The sequence below is a fragment of the Aspergillus caelatus genome (assembly GCF_009193585.1).
Source record: "Aspergillus caelatus strain CBS 763.97 unplaced genomic scaffold BDV27scaffold_75, whole genome shotgun sequence".
NCBI classification, from domain to species: Eukaryota; Fungi; Ascomycota; class Eurotiomycetes; order Eurotiales; family Aspergillaceae; genus Aspergillus; species Aspergillus caelatus.
Genome location: NW_022475338.1, coordinates 1 through 15,518, shown reverse-complemented (window position 1 = coordinate 15,518; position 15,518 = coordinate 1). Strand labels below are relative to the sequence as shown.

Here is a 15,518-nt window from a genome sequence, read left to right as displayed (position 1 = left end):
ATCTAACTACGGCCGAACTACTAGTTCCGTCCTGTTGGTTACGACCTACTGACCCATTTGCTACTTGGAGCGCTCACCCCACGAGTCCGCCCTAGTGGCTTGATTCTTCTACCGCCGCTACCTTCATTTGACTATTTTGACAGCTTCAGCGGCCCTTCTGTCTCTCCTTCTTCTCTTCATACCTCCTTGATTGCCTTTTGGTTTTCTTCACCTTATCGCATTTCTGCTCCTGTACATCTTCCACACATCAGTGTTCCGCGCTCCCTGCTGTTGCCACGGACGTCTTTTACGTCCACTTAGTAGTCTATTGGCATCCTTCGGGGCCTGTCGATCTTGATATTCCTCCCGCACATCTGGTGTATTTCATTTTCCGACATTGACAACAACACGAAATTTCCCACTCCCTTTCGGGAAATAGAGGAATCTTAACGGGGGGGAAGAAAAAAAAAAGTCACTACTGACAACTGGGATCCGCCGTCAAGTCTCACTTTCAGTCCTTCCTGCGGTCAACCGCACCACACGGCCTTCTCGTCTCCCTTCCGACTTTTACTTTTTCCCCTTCATATTCCATTCGGTTGATCCATACGTCCACCCATCCGCAAACTCGACGCTTATGAAGGCTCGACTAACCGCCACGGCTTGCTGCTGAACTTCACGTCACCGCATTGTAGGCAACTTTGCAAGACCTTGACGCCACCACTTGAAGGGGTTATATGTCACCCTCCAACCCATCTTGAATTAGCTTTTGTTTTTGTCGCGTCTGAGGGTTGGCCATGGCCTCGGATAGGTCACCGCCCCAGAAGTCGCAGCAACACCACGTGAGGCCCAATTCTTCCTCTTCCGCTGCAGCAACTGCCGCGGGTCAACGTCGCATGCCCACCCCTGGCCAGTCATCCCGAACGGGTTCTGCCGACTCTCCCACCCCCCAAGGGCTCGCCACCCCCAACGAACGGCAGTCCCAACCCATGACTGCCAGCACTTCAGCTTCAGAAGTTGCGGGTACAGAGCCGCCTAGTACCTCCGCCACTCCTGCGCCGTATGGGACGCGCTCCAGAGGTCGTAATGCGGCTCCTCGCCCCAACTACGCGGAGGATCGTGACATCGACATGGACTTGGAAATCGCCCAACCCGCAACCAAAGCTGCAAAGCGAACTAACGGTGTGCCTAACCAATCTTCCAATGGCACCAAAACAGATGGCGAAAAATCAGCGCCATCTTCAAACTCTCGAAAAAGTCAAACAGCGGTGAATGGAACTAGTCCCGCTTCTGCTGCCAAAGATTCAATTCCTGGCACATCGTCCTTCTCTGCAAAACTAGAAGAAGCCAATGGTGCTTCAAATTCAAGAAAACGAAAGCAACCGGCCAGCGCTACGACACCCAGTTCTGCAAATGGGAGCGCATCTAAGAAGCTTTTTACCACGGCTCCCGGCGCCAGTCAAGGGCAGAATGACTCAAACTCGAATATGGTCTCTTTTGAGAATGGAGGAGCTCATTTAGAAGATGGCAAACTAACAGCTGACGACGGCACAACGTTTTCCGTAAACGGTCAGTTTTATTTTTATTTCTATCTTTTTTTCTTTGTGTTCCCAATATGTTCATTTTATGGAACGAATTCAAAATTGCAGGAATTACTGAGACTTGATTATAGACCACGTTTACCTCATCTGTGAACCACCAGGAGAACCGTATTACTTGGCACGTATCATGGAATTTATTCCAAACAAGGATGTGCCTTCTGGCCCCATCGAGGCAGTGCGCGTTAATTGGTATTACAGGCCACGTGATATACAGCGCAAAGTTGCAGATACGAGACTTGTATTTGCATCCATGCATTCCGATACATGTCCGCTTACTTCGTTACGGGGAAAATGTCAGATCAAGCATCTATCAGAGATTGATGATCTTGAGGAGTACAGAAAGACCCGGGATTGTTTTTGGTATGACAAGATGTTTGACAGATACATTCATCGGTACTATGAGGTCATCCCTACGAAAAGAGTGATCAACGTCCCTGCGAATGTCAAGAGAGTCCTTGACGATCGCTGGAAATTTGTTCTTGTCGAGATCGGTAAAAGAAAGGAACTGACCAGCGCCGTCAAAACCTGCAAGCGCTGCAGTCTGTATGCTGCGAGGTAAGTATGCCTATACCTGTGAGTCAATGTTATCATATGCTCATATGTTGTAGCACTGATTCCGTGGATTGCGCTGTGTGCCATGATACGTATCATATGTATTGTGTACGGCCTGTGCTTACCAAGAAGCCTGCTCGTGGGTTCGCATGGGCTTGTGCGGCCTGCAGTCGTGCCCAAGAGCGAAAACTTGAGGCTCGGAACACTCCTATCCTTGGAGAGTCTCAAGCGGAAGTTGAAGAAGAAATCGTCGAAGAGGAGGAGGAAGATCCCAACGGCGCGAACGGCACAACAAGCAGCACCCCTGCCGTCGTCGAAGAAGAAGCCCCTCGGCCAGCCACAGAAGAACAGGTTGCGCAGGCCAGGATGTGGCCTTATCGTTATCTAGGCATACACTGCCGTGTTGAAGACGCGCTAGACTATGACGACCGGATATACCCTCGAGCGAGCTCTCGGTTGGGACCGCGGTTCCAGGCGATAGTAAACCCTTGGCCAGGGCGTCCTGTGGAATATGTCAAGCCAACCGATATCAAGAAGAAATATATGAAGAGCTCTGGAGGCCGCAAAGACTCGAAGCTGTCAAAGGAGGCCATAGCTGCACTTGAGGCCGCGAAGCAAGAGAAAGCAAACAGACCAAAATGGGTTATGGATGAGCCGCAGGGATATGTACGGCGCGGTGAAGATGAGCCGGTTACCGTGAACGGCAAGCAGGTGCGCACGGCGGAGTTAATGTTCAAGATGCCCACTGCGACCCAAATGCCCTCTCGGGGCGAAGACGATGCGCCTGGTGCGGATCTCAGCGCTGCGGATCGAGAAAAGTTCATCGACGACTATATGGTTAGAGCAAAGGAGATAGCGCCTGATCTTGGGGTCGAAAAGTACTCTACGAATTTTCTGGATAAGGCTTTGGAGCTGCTCTATGCAAATAATTTCGATGTCGAGACTGCTCTTTCCAAATTAAAGCAGATGAACAAGTACAAGGATCTAAAGGAACCCCATCTGCGACCTGAAGAAGTAAAAGCGTTCGAGCAGGGCGTTGCCAAGTACGGATCGGAGTGGCGGAACCTGACGAAACATGTCGGTACTGTACCACATTATCAAATTGTGCGGTTCTACTACATGTGGAAGAAGACAGCCCGCGGTCACCAGATCTGGGATCATTATGAAGGTAGGCGAGGCAAGAAGGAAGCCAAGCGGAACAACACTGCAAAGCTTGTGGATGACGTAGCAGACGATCATGATGATTCAGCCTATGATAATGAGAAGGCCGTTGAAAAAAAGCGTGGTTTTCAGTGCAAGTTCTGCTCTACACGTACCTCACGCCAGTGGCGGCGAGCCCCTGGGATTCCACCGGGGACTACAACCCCAAGCGAACCATCGTCGAAGCAACGAGATAAGGGGCCACAGCTTACGGTGGCTCTCTGCTTACGATGCGCTCTACTATGGAGAAAGTATGGAATTCAGTGGGAGAATGTCGATGAAGTCGCCAAGAAGATCTCCCAAAGTGGCAACAAGTCATGGCGCCGGCGTGTTGATGAAGAGCTGCTGACACAGCTCCTTATTTCTACCGAGACTCCGATTAGCATCAATAGTGCGACTGCTGCGACTGCTGCCTCGATTGGTGTCCCTGTAACAGCCAACCCTCAAGTGCAGGAGACCACAAAAAAGAAGGGACGCACCAACGAGAAAGATAGTGGCCCAACTTCGACTGCTACATCCGTGGAACCGGCACCGAAGAAGAAGCCAGCACCAGAGAAGGCCCCGGAGCCGGCACCAATTGTCCCCGATCCACCCAAGGCTAAGACCCTTCCTTGTGCCATCTGTAACAAGATGGAACCTATGGGCGATCAACATTTGTCCTGTAGGGACTGTCGGCTAACCGTTCACCGAAGCTGCTACGGAGTCAGCCCTTCACGGAATTGCACCAAATGGCTGTGCGACATGTGTACCAATGACAGGAATCCGTTATTCTCGACTTGTTACGAGTGTGTTTTGTGCCCTGTGACCTGGACAGAACATGAATTGATGGAAGCTCCAAGGTCGACGCACAAGAAGAAGACTGAGCGGGATCGAGAAAAGGAGAGGTTAGAGAAGGAGATGGTTAGCGAAGCTATCAAGCTCTATCGGCAAAGGCAGGAAGCCGTAGGCAAGCCGATCGGTCCTCGAGAACCGCTGAAGCGGACTGATGGTAACAACTGGGTCCATGTCGCTTGTGCGGTTTGGACTCCCGAGATCAAGTTTGCGAACGCCAAAGAGCTTGAACCTGCTGAAGGATTTGCACTCATCCCCGCAGACAAATACCGCGAGGTCTGCAAAATCTGCAAGTCAAACAATGGTGCTTGTGTGCCATGCCATTTCAGCGGCTGCAATGCTCAGTTCCACGTCGGTTGCGCCTTCCAGGCGCAGTACACGTTCGGCTTCGATATCACGCCCGTTAAGAGCTCTAGGAGAGATACCGTGCAAAGTGTGCGACTCAAGGATGAGGTAGGAGTGGCATCTGCGGGAATCTGGTGCCCTCATCACACAGTACCGTCTATTGTTCATGCAGTAGGCGAGCCGACGGAGGAAGAAGGTATCAATGCCCTCCAGCGATTTGTCCAAAACTACAAACAAGCCGACCTTTCCTTGACTGGGACTCTGCGTAGAGCGGCGTATGTCCAGCAGTCTATTAGCGCATCACAACACACTGCGACATCGGCCGGACACCGACGGGCATCTGCTGCCAATGGCGTTACAGCTCCTCCGCCTACAACGAAGGATACCTCCAAGAATACCGGGGTGTCCCCCGAGGAAGCTGCGGACGAGATGGCTGTTGATTCCGAAAATCATGCACCCGCCCAGATCACTGGCCCGGATGCAACAAGAAAATGCGCGCGTTGCTCTACTGCATACACCCCTCGGTGGTGGCCTATCGATAAGTCGCGGCGAACAGCGGCTGTGGATAACAGGGCACCTCTACTTAACGGAGCTGGGATGAGTGAACCAAGATTTCCGCCTGCGGCTTCAACAAGCCCGCCATATATTCATCGAAACCCCTCTCAACATTCTGTCACGAAGCTCAACGGTGAATACAATCCCGCAGATAGAAATGGACTAGCGAGTAATGCCGAAGCATTGGGTCAACCGAATCAGGAGTCATATGAGTGTCATAAATGCCATCTCAAACAGATACCTGCCCAGCCCTCTCCAGAGCCTCGGCCGTCTCCTTACTCGGCTCAGCGGCCAGTCCTCCCCGCACCCCGTCTTCCAGAATATCACAGCCATCCTTACGGCCCTCATGCCCATCCTCCTCAAACCGGGGTGCTGCCTAGGCCTCTTGGTCCGCCGCCTTCCAATGGACCTGAATGGTATCCAGGATATGAACAGCGTCCCAGCGATTATGGGGATAAGCTTCGCAATGGTATTCCAGTTGCTAGCTACCGCGGAGGGCCTCCACCCCCACCGCACCATATGAATGGCTTCCAGCCTGCTCCTTCACACCATGCCCCGCCGCATCATTACACGAGTGGAGCTCACCCTCCTCCACCTCCCCAGCCGTTTCCCACTCATCAGAGCCCCTATGGGCCAGTCTCTATACCCTCCCCTCATCTTTCTCACCCGGCAGGGCCTCGACCATACGCCCCATCGGCCTCACCTCCGGATGTGCACTCTACAATGGTTCGACACTCCCCACAGCACTCACTCAGCGCATTGAACGGGGGACCACCGGCACGTGTCTATTCTGTCGACCGCGTTCTTAGTGCGCCAACGCAGTCACCTCCCGTTTCGCAAGCGCATGTTGATCCACGAGGTCGGACTCCACCAGGGAAATTAGACGATGCACCTGTCTCCGCGCCCGCGGGTCCGATGAGCAGCAACAGGCATACGAATGTCAACGGAACAAACGGCGGTTCTGGCGCCAGCGCAAGCCCATCTCTCAAGAATTTGCTCTCTTAAGCCTTATTCCAGGTTCTATGCTTGCAGAACCTTAGAAGAAGGACTTTTAGGGAATGTATGATATAGCTTTATTACGTTCTTATTTTTCTTTTTCTTTTTCTTTTTCTTACTCTACTTTGGTATCTCTTTTGTGTTGTTTGGACCGTGTGGCATTTAAAAAACGGGGTTTGGGATTTTTGCCATCAGCGTGGTTCTAGATTAATCCGTTGCTCTGTTTCGTCTGTATGCATCTTTTCCTTTCCTTTCTTTTTTCTTTTCTTTTCTTTTCTTTTCTTTTTTTTTCTTTTTTTTTGGTTCCTACATTATGAGCATGATATATTTGGGTTACACCGCTGTCCGCAATGGCCCAAGACTATTCAGGGTGGCATGGACTGGGAGTTTCATATATTAGCGTTGAGAATTGTTTTTCACGGTTTCCGATGTATTCGTCGTCCCTATGAAAACACGGTTGCGCGAGGTTTCATTGGGCGGTCGGCAGGCGACAGAACCCTTGATAGAAGAGAAGCGGGGTAGATACTACAAATGATAATGCTTAGTATGCCGTTTCCAGAGTCTTTTTCTTCTTTCGTGGTATGGATCGACGGGGACGATCCCGGACGCGAGGGACTAATAGGAAGCGATGGGAACCTGGTCATGCACATTGACCCGAGCGCCGAAGGCAGTTGGACAGCTGATGCACTTGTACTGTGACAGGGGATCGTCACTGGACTTTTGATTTGTCTGTGGTTGAGCCTCAGATAGAGGCAAAATGTTTAATGGAAGGATTGTCTTAAGTGGTTAGTGCTTATTAGTGGTGCTTTCCATTGTTAGTTTGATATTGGTGGCTCCCAAGTTAGGTTGACAATTCCCACTTAGTTGGAGGTTGGTTGCACACACTAGGGGCGGAATCTGGAATCTGGACCCCGGTCTGCGATTTGATCGATTTATTTCTTACGTGCATTCGGTTCACCATGACAGTTCCATTGAAACTGAGTATACCGGTAAGGAAGGAGGAGTGCAGCTCGGTGTGTATGTACATATCAGTATGTACCTTACAAAATTTCTAAAAATCAATGGAAAATGCATGTACATACGGCGGACCCAGTCCTTGCGTCAAGCTCAGAACTTTAACATCGTCGATCCTACATAAAATGCATGAACCGCATTCCAAGGATTGCAACAACATTTCGCTCACGCGAGACACTTGATACATACAGATACATACATACATGTCCGTCCATGCGCGCGCAACCGACCTGGAATGGAACCATGTGACAACTTCCCGTGGGGCTCTTTTTCCCTGTCCAAGGATCCCATTTGATTGGTGGATTTTCCGAACGAATGGGCACGACGGGATTTCCATTGATTCCTTTTGACGAACAGCGAGGCCGATGCCCTGCTGCCGAGAGGTAAGAAAACAATACTGTACCAGCGCATCAAATATCATCTTCAAGCGAACAGGAGGGTCCAAGATTTCCCCAGATCTTTAGTAAGGTTATTGACAAAAGGTTACTCGCGTAAGAGGCTGCAGAGATGGAGGGGCGCGCAATCTTTGCCACCTGTCACAACGGTTGAGGGAATCGAAATTGTGGTTATCTCATTTATTTGTTCGGTTGATCATCCATCACATCATAGGAACCACATTCTTGAGGTGGGAGTCGACGTCAGCGGTTGGTTGCCACTTTTTTTCCCTTTTTTTTCTTTTTCTTTTTCTTTTTCTTTTCTTTTTCTTTTTTTTTTTACTTTCCTTAGACCCTCTTTTATTTTCGCGCAATGCTAGTAAGGTTGAGTCCTTACAGCGCAGAAAGTTGCTTATGTGCCATGCGCATGGAAGTTCTAGAAGATGATGAACTTCTGTTGATTACATATCCGCATCGGCAATTCAGAAATTAAAATACAATCTGTAATGTACCGCAGGAGGGGGGAACAAACAGAGAAAGAGATTGACGACTACCTTAGGGTAGTACTTGTACCTAGGTAAGTAGATGATCTCAATAAATCCGTACCAAACACTTCCGGTAATAGTTTACCCAAGTAATCGAAATTACAATCCTTCATTGAATCGACGATAGATTTAGTAGTGATTAGGAAATTCAGCCGGCATTCTAGAAAACCCACGGAGATTGAAAGGAGCTAATGAGATCGCTTGCTTTAAGCGTCATCCTCTCCACTCTCTCCGCTCACTTTATCTCGCCAGTGTTGGTCACTTCTTAATAATATTTTCTTTTTTGCTTTTTTCTTTTTCTAACCTGTTACAAACCTTCATCCGATTTGTGCGTCCGTGTCCCCTCGTTTGTGGCTCAGCTCAGTTCTGTCGAGTTTCTAGTCTTCTTCCTTACATGCTGCCCGAGACCGGATTGGACACACATCACGATCATCAGGAAATTGGGTGGTTACTAGTCCGGTTGGGTAGGGATTCCACTGATTGGTATTTGTCGTGTTTTATCTCACCTAAAACCTTCAATCTTGAAGGTTGTCTGACTTGGTTCCTGTCATGGCGAACCCTATTGCAGAGTTGGTGTGGAAGATATCAAATCCTCCCATCCCATTGACGTATAAATTAAAATGAATCAATGAAACAACTTGTAAAAAGACCAAGGGTTATTAATAGTAAAAAGGATACTTCTCACTAGTAGTACTACCTGGAAAGTACGATGTACTTACTGTACTGGAGAGGACCTCAGCATAACGATACACCACATCGGTTACCCTATCAATACCTCTCCGTATGTAATAAATACCTTACTCAACCTACAGATCGGCCCCATCGCCGAGTCTGTGACGACGCCCACACCCGCCGTGCCGCGACCTTCTGGAAGTCTGGAAGAAAGCCTGAGCGAAGGGGAAAAAACGAAGAAAACGAAGTCAGTCTCACAAAGCGCACGCCGCTGACCTCTACCTTTCCGGAACTGGCATTTCCTACTGGACAGTTTCTATCTTCATCTGTTTCCATTGCCCTACTTGGACTGAAATGAACAGACTCTTCACTGTTCTCCAGAGTTATACTTACATTTGCGCCAACCGATAGGGCCCTTGGATCGGAATTACCCAAAGAACCTCAATCAATCCACTCGTCCTCCACTCTTCTTTCCCACTCCCTGAATTCGTTCCCTCCTTCCATCATCTATCATCTTCTTCTTCTTCTTCTTCTTCTTCTTCTCTTCTTTTTCATTCTTCCTTTCCTTATTGTTACAATCTTGTTTTCCTATCTGAACAATTTCATTGACGGCTGTCTGCACATTTATCTCCCTTTTTCATTTTCCTTCGCCTCTCGGTGCTCTCTGTGCCAACGTCCCCCTTTGTACAAGTACTCAACCAACCTCATATCTGAACGCACACTTCCGGTCTTTTACCTACTCTCGGATTATTGTTCCCGTCTTCCATCGTCTTTTCCTTGCTTCGTCGACTTGGTTTTTGCTCTTCCAATAGACGCCTTGGTTGTCGATCATCAGCGCGACCGCACGCTGTGCTCCTCTTCACTTTTTTGAGTCTCGTGTCATCATTTTCCCGTGTGGCCCTGCCCGTGGCCCACCATGACGCCCTAAGATTTCCCGCTTCTGGGCCTCGAATTTTGTCGTCCTTGATTTCGGCGAATTTTACATGTGTCGCGATCCCGCGGGGTGCTTCTAATCGGTTTCTATCGGATAGTGCAGAACAGCACAGCACTAAGCAATTGGCCCACACCAGGCCGTGTTTCGCTCTCGGTCTCTTTATTCTCTCGACCTACTGAGCTTTACCGACCCCAAACGTGAGTGGATCCCGTGTACGTGTATGTGGCGATCGTGGTAGACTGCCATCTGGAGGCTTGTGTATGGAACAAAGAACTGGATGTCTCGGAAATAGGGACTCTGGGTTGGTATTGCACTCTGGGCAGGTTGGCAATTGATCAAATCTCTGTGGACAGCTACAGCGAACAATCCATTGTTCGAATGCGCACCTGCGGCTGCTTCTCGGTCCCCGGTTTCCTGAGAGCAGAACTCTTTGATCCTCTCCATACTGGCTTCGCCGTGTCGCCTACATACACTACATCACCCGAACGTTGCATATGGTTGCTGACCCGATAGAACTCAAAAAAGATTAGGGTCGCTGCTCCTTTCAATTTCTCAGTCTCTCCTTTTGCATTTCACCTACCGTCCACCCTCACCTTCTCTATATACTCTGCCAGCCACTCGTTTTTCCCTGATTTATTTTTTCGTTTCCCCGTAATTATCCACGCTGCAGCCTACGCTATCAACTCGGTGTTCGCCTTATGAGACTGAGTTTGGATTGAGTAGAGTACTGTTTTCCTTTTGACCACTCTGTTGCTTCTGTTGTCCATCCAATCACGCTTTGAACTGGAGAAGCTCTAAGCTATGGGTGTGCCGAACCCAGTCGACAGCATGGATGGTGCCGAATGCTCGGCCGTGTATATTGATCGCCGTGTAGTCCAAGAACGGTGGGTGTATCAAAACCCAACTGATTCCTCGAATACCCCCAGTTCCAGTGCCTTTACTTTTCCCGACGAACCCGATTCTCTGCGATCAGATGTGGAAGTTCTACTGGGGGTCTGCAAACGAAGTATGTCTTGTGTTTCACTTGGTGCTTCTCACGGGTACTGTTACTGACTGGAATCTCCGATATAGTTTATTTGTGTAATGTTGGCCCCTCTCTCGCATCCAAACTCGCCGAACTTAGTGACGACGCCATCACGACCTGCAGACCTATCTTCGCGTTCTTTGACGTCGATTTATCAGGGGAAGACGCCGGCTTATCGCGTCGGAAGAGTGGCCGGGGCTCATGGCCTGAGGTATCTCCTCCATCTCCGGCCTCGTTGCGTCGCGGCTTCACCTTCTCATCTCAGTCTGAGGGGGCGCACGATCTGAAGTTATTGTCGGGGTTGTCTGCCGACATTCAAGTTCAAGAGTCTCCAAACTTAATCGTCCCGGTTGCTATCTTGCGCTCTTCTGCTCAGCCCCCTAGTAGTGTGCCTGTTGGCCCCCAGCGCAATGGGGCGATCCCCGAATTTCAGCAGATATCTAAATGCTTAGATGCGGGAGCCGTTGACGTCTTAGCGTCACCCCTGAGCAACGCTAGGATGCAGGGCCTTGTAGTCCACGCCTTCCGTGCTCGCAAGTCCGCTTTGAAAGAACAGTCCCGCTTCATGTCCAGAAAAAAGTTGCGCAAGCATTCGTGGGTAGGTGTTCACGATGAGCAGCCCTATGCCTACTTAAGAGAAGCAATGTGAGTTCATCCTTGATGGTTTCAACCATCATTAGCCTCGAACGCAGTGCTTACTTTGTTGTGTAGGGTGTCGAAGCTTATGAAGGGCATCTGCAACCCCGAAGAGGTGATAGAAGAATTTCAGGATCGGTATGTACTGCAGCACCTATAAGACCCACTTGTCTAACTCACCATTCCAGGAGTGAATTAGATGTGAGCCCAGAACGTGAGGAGCTCATCAAAGAGCAGATCGGGAACTGGAACTTTACCGCTCATGATTTTTCTGATGATGAGCTTGTGTTGGGGGCTTCTGAAATCCTGCACCATGCCTTCACTATGCCAAATCTGGAACAGTGGCAATTAACGCCAGGTAAGTGAACCATCAAGTTCTGTGGAAATCTGCTACGGTGGCTGATTGGGTGCGGTTTCCTGTGAATTAGGTGAACTTCGGACATTCTTACTTGCATGTCGTGCGTCCTATAACTCCTTTGTTCTCTACCATAACTTTCGACATGCTATTGATGTCCTGCAATCCATATTTTGTTTTCTCCTTCACATTGGCGCCCTGCCCCCTTATGGGTCCGTTACCCGAGACACTGATTCGAAATCTCCTATTGCTTCCCTTCTCACACCCTTCGATACTCTTACGCTGTTGATATCGGCAATTGGTCATGACGTGGGCCACCCTGGAGTGAACAACTTTTTCCTGGTCAAGCTCAACGCACCGCTAGCACAGCTCTACAATGACAACTCGGTGTTGGAGGCATTTCACTGCGCTGCCTTTTCCCAGATCTTGCGCCGCTATTGGCCATCCGCATTTAAGGATAAGCAGATCCGCAAGTTGCTGATCAGCTCGATCTTGGCAACAGACATGGGCGTGCACCAGAAGTTCATGGAGCGACTTGGGTCTTTGCAGGAGAAGTTCTATGAGAACGGCCAAACTGTTGATGGATGGAAGCCCCAGGATCTCGATATGTACAAGACCCTTCTTTGTGGTCTGCTGATCAAATGCGCCGATATCAGTAATGTGGCGCGGCCGTGGGATGTGGCTGAAAAATGGACCAAGATTCTGCAGGAAGAGTTCGCCAACCAGGGCGAGATGGAAAAGGAGGTTGGCATGGAAACTGCTTTGTTCGGCGGGCCACCAGAACTCGGAAACGTATACAAACTCGCCATAGGTCAGATCGGTTTTATGTCTATATTCGCTCTTCCTCTATTCGAGGGTGTAGCGGATATCTTGCCCGATATGCGATTCACCGTTGAGCATATTCGAAATAATCAATCCAGATGGCATTACCTCGCTGATTTGGAGAAAAGGAAGCAGGCTTTACTGGACGAAAGTGGCGCTGAAGACGTGGTATCTCCTTGTACTCAGAGCCCAGCCGTGAGTTTGAAAGGCTTCAAGGGTCTTCGTGCACCGTTAACGGCGAGTGGACCGGATTCTCCTGCCAAACAATCATTCCCACCCAATGAAAACAGTAGCCGGCGCGAAACAGATTATTTTGGTGCAGTCCACTCGTCCGTTGATTCTGAGACCTCACGCGGGAGTCTTAACGAGAACACCATCAGCCCTGTCGTCTCTCCGGATACAGCTGGTCCCTCAATGGACATAACTGGAAGCCCTTTGCCCTCGCAAACACCATCGCGAAAGTCCTCCAACGCTGTGCCAGACCTTGCCATGGTCTCCATCGCAGGCGCGTCCCCAGACAGAAACAAGTTGCGGACGGATTCCGGAGTATCCAATGGAGCCGCTGACGGCCACTCTTCCCTTGACACGAACCACTCTTCAAGGGATCCCGCAGTCCTGGCCGCCGTCATTTTCTCTAACTCGGGTAAGGAGGATGATTCACAGGATCATTCGAGCGTCCGCGACAGTACGGGGGAAATCACAGGCGAAAGACCGAGCAGTTCACGCAATGGTCCACAAAACTATCGTCGCCATCACGCCAACACTAACTCATCGGGACGCACATCTGGCCCGTCGAACTCTCAGCGGAACAGTTGTACCCGAACCCACAGCATCAGTAACTACAGCAATAACATGACCCCTATTTCTCCTGCAACGAACGCAACCAGTTTCCTTACCGTAGATGACGGTGAGGACAAGGGCTTTAACCAGGAAAGCAGTAGCAGGAGCGATCGTGAAAGTGATAGGGGCGACGCGCGTCCAGGCTCTTCCAATATTGACCGAGAATCGGAGGGTCATCCACCACAATCCAGCCATACTTCCCATTCTCAGTCCGATGAGATGAACAAGACTCATGCTATGGCGCCCGCAAAAGGGAACGGCAATGGCTATTCTAAACAGTCCACACCCTCCCCGGGAAGCCCAAAGCATGACGGCAATGGTCAGCAATGGGATGGGTCCAGCGGCGGAGAGCAACCGTCGCGCAAGTTGTTGAAACGTCGAAGTCGGCTTCGATTGGCATTCTGGAAACGCAAAACCCATCATTCTCACCATCATGAGCTGAGCGGTGAATCATGATGGTCTCTCTTAAGAAGATTTCATCGATCAATGTACTGTTTGTTTTACATGGTTTCAAGGTGTTTATGGCTGGGATTCATGTGGATCAATGGGAGGATTGGGTAATGCATTGGCTGATGACCCGGAATTACGATGGAATTGCATGATGTTCACGACCAGCTCGGTTGACATACGAACCCGAGCAACCCAAAAGAAAAAGCACGGTTCCCGAGGTAGACGCGCGGGATGGCCCGCAATATTGGCATGTGCATGTTTTGAGTCCTTTCGGATGACATCCCCAATGACCATATCTTGGCGATATTGGCGATGCTCTCCGCACACCAGCAGTACGTTCTGGCTTTCCGAGCATATCAATCCCACTTGTGGATGCCGGAGATCCTGATTAGATGATATCTGAAATCAGGAGGTCAGCCTTATTTTTGACTGCAGGGACGCATTAAAACTTTCGAAACCTCTATTATATACTACTCTTCTTCTTTTTATCAACATTCTGACGCCTTCGTTCTGTCCCTTGTTTCCTTTTTTTTTTTTTTTTTCCCGATATTCCCTTTTATTCCATATTATTATCGTTCACTCACTTTAACCATTTCGTTGTTCTCCTACTTGATATTTTTTACCGGATAGGCTTTGGGTTGGCGGACATAGAGTCAGGGCGTGGTTTTGGCGTTCTGAGGTTCACCATATGGCTGGACTGTGCCTTAAATTTCATTTGTGTTTGAAAACACGGGCCCCTACTAGTTGCATTTTGCTATCGCTTTTCTTTTTCAGTAGCATGATTGTGGAATATGTCAATGCAGTGATATATATATTCATCCACCTAAGTTGTCGAGCATAATCTATCTAGATCGTTCCAATACATCTTGCTTGTAGCAGTGTCACTGTCACCTAGTCTCACACACCGCGCTCTATGACAGTATATATAACAAGGCAATCTCAAGTAGTTTCGCATGTCTATACATTACAGGCATATTTATCCTTGGGAATCTGGTGTACACCGTGCAATCCCATCTACTCAGTCGATATCTACCAACTCAACACCATCACCGACAATCCTCACACTCCTTCTCACCCTTATCTACCTTCTCACTCCCCTGTCCCTCGTTCGAACCCACCCCAGCAACACCCCCCTCCTTCACAGGCACACTAGCAGCTCTCAACGCCCGATCCGTATGCCCCAAATCCCTCAACGGATCAATCACATTCCGCACCAACGACTTAAGCACTTTCACCTCTGCACAATATCAGCATCACCTCCCATATACCAACCCCTTCCCCACCAAAGCAAGAACTAAACAAACCCTAAAACCAAACAAAAAAGATCCAAGGAACGATGATGTACTAGGTACGTACCAGGAAACCCCCCATTCGTCTTCCGATCCCACAAGATCGTCTCTTGCGTCTCCACTTCCTCCGACGAGGAATGATATATCGTTACTGTGAAGATTCCCCCCGTAGCTGGGATGAGCGCTACCTCACCTAGGTCGGTGCTGAACGTGGAAAGGAGCTCTTGGGCGAACTTGAGGGAATTGTTAGTTTGGGGGTTGGAGTTAACTTAAGAGTTGGGGATACTATTATATTGGCTTGTGGAGAGTGGATTAAATCGGTTGGGGTTGGGGCTTTGGGGGAGGTGGGTAAGGTAGGTATGTAGATATTTGTTTGATATATTGCTTTTATATTTATGTGAGATATGCACGTCGTGATAGTAGGTCCAAGGGTGACGAGGTTTATGTCCATATAAGACCTAGTGGGTGGTTATGGGCATGACAAAAAGGGTATGTATGGTAATGGAA

At 49.4% G+C, this 15,518-nt stretch overlaps 3 protein-coding genes across 3 annotated transcripts; 2 read left to right on the top strand and 1 right to left on the bottom strand.

Annotated features, from left to right (window-relative positions):
• The first annotated feature begins 537 nt into the window (after positions 1 to 537).
• BDV27DRAFT_107340 (DNA-binding E3 ubiquitin-protein ligase SNT2) lies at positions 538 to 6,282 on the top strand. Its single transcript, XM_032064433.1, has 3 exons — positions 538 to 1,545; positions 1,649 to 2,132; positions 2,186 to 6,282. Exons 1-3 carry the CDS (start codon positions 774 to 776, stop codon positions 6,063 to 6,065), a joined length of 5,136 nt encoding a protein of 1,711 aa, XP_031928172.1. The 5' UTR covers positions 538 to 773; the 3' UTR covers positions 6,066 to 6,282.
• A 3,936-nt stretch (positions 6,283 to 10,218) lies between these two features.
• On the top strand, positions 10,219 to 13,760 carry pdeB (3',5'-cyclic-nucleotide phosphodiesterase PDE2). The gene is made up of 5 exons (XM_032064432.1): positions 10,219 to 10,601; positions 10,667 to 11,264; positions 11,331 to 11,393; positions 11,444 to 11,613; positions 11,684 to 13,760. Exons 1-5 carry the CDS (start codon positions 10,397 to 10,399, stop codon positions 13,726 to 13,728), a joined length of 3,081 nt encoding a protein of 1,026 aa, XP_031928171.1. The 5' UTR covers positions 10,219 to 10,396; the 3' UTR covers positions 13,729 to 13,760.
• Positions 13,761 to 14,609: 849 nt separating this feature from the next.
• Positions 14,610 to 15,244, bottom strand: BDV27DRAFT_127395 (SelT/SelW/SelH family protein; the record flags this gene model as incomplete). Its single annotated transcript, XM_032066754.1, has 2 exons — positions 14,610 to 14,959; positions 15,079 to 15,244. Coding segments are annotated over 2 exons (357 nt in total), but the record flags the coding sequence as incomplete, so codon positions are not given.
• Positions 15,245 to 15,518: the final 274 nt, after the last annotated feature.

Coding starts and splice junctions, on each gene's coding strand:
- BDV27DRAFT_107340 (XM_032064433.1), top strand. CDS start 774: ATGGCCTCGGATAGGTCACCGCCCCAGAAGTCGCAGCAACACCACGTG. Junction 1,546..1,648: donor CACAACGTTTTCCGTAAACG/GTCAGTTTTATT, acceptor ACTTGATTATAG/ACCACGTTTACCTCATCTGT. Junction 2,133..2,185: donor TGCAGTCTGTATGCTGCGAG/GTAAGTATGCCT, acceptor CATATGTTGTAG/CACTGATTCCGTGGATTGCG.
- pdeB (XM_032064432.1), top strand. CDS start 10,397: ATGGGTGTGCCGAACCCAGTCGACAGCATGGATGGTGCCGAATGCTCG. Junction 10,602..10,666: donor ACTGGGGGTCTGCAAACGAA/GTATGTCTTGTG, acceptor TCTCCGATATAG/TTTATTTGTGTAATGTTGGC. Junction 11,614..11,683: donor ACAGTGGCAATTAACGCCAG/GTAAGTGAACCA, acceptor CCTGTGAATTAG/GTGAACTTCGGACATTCTTA.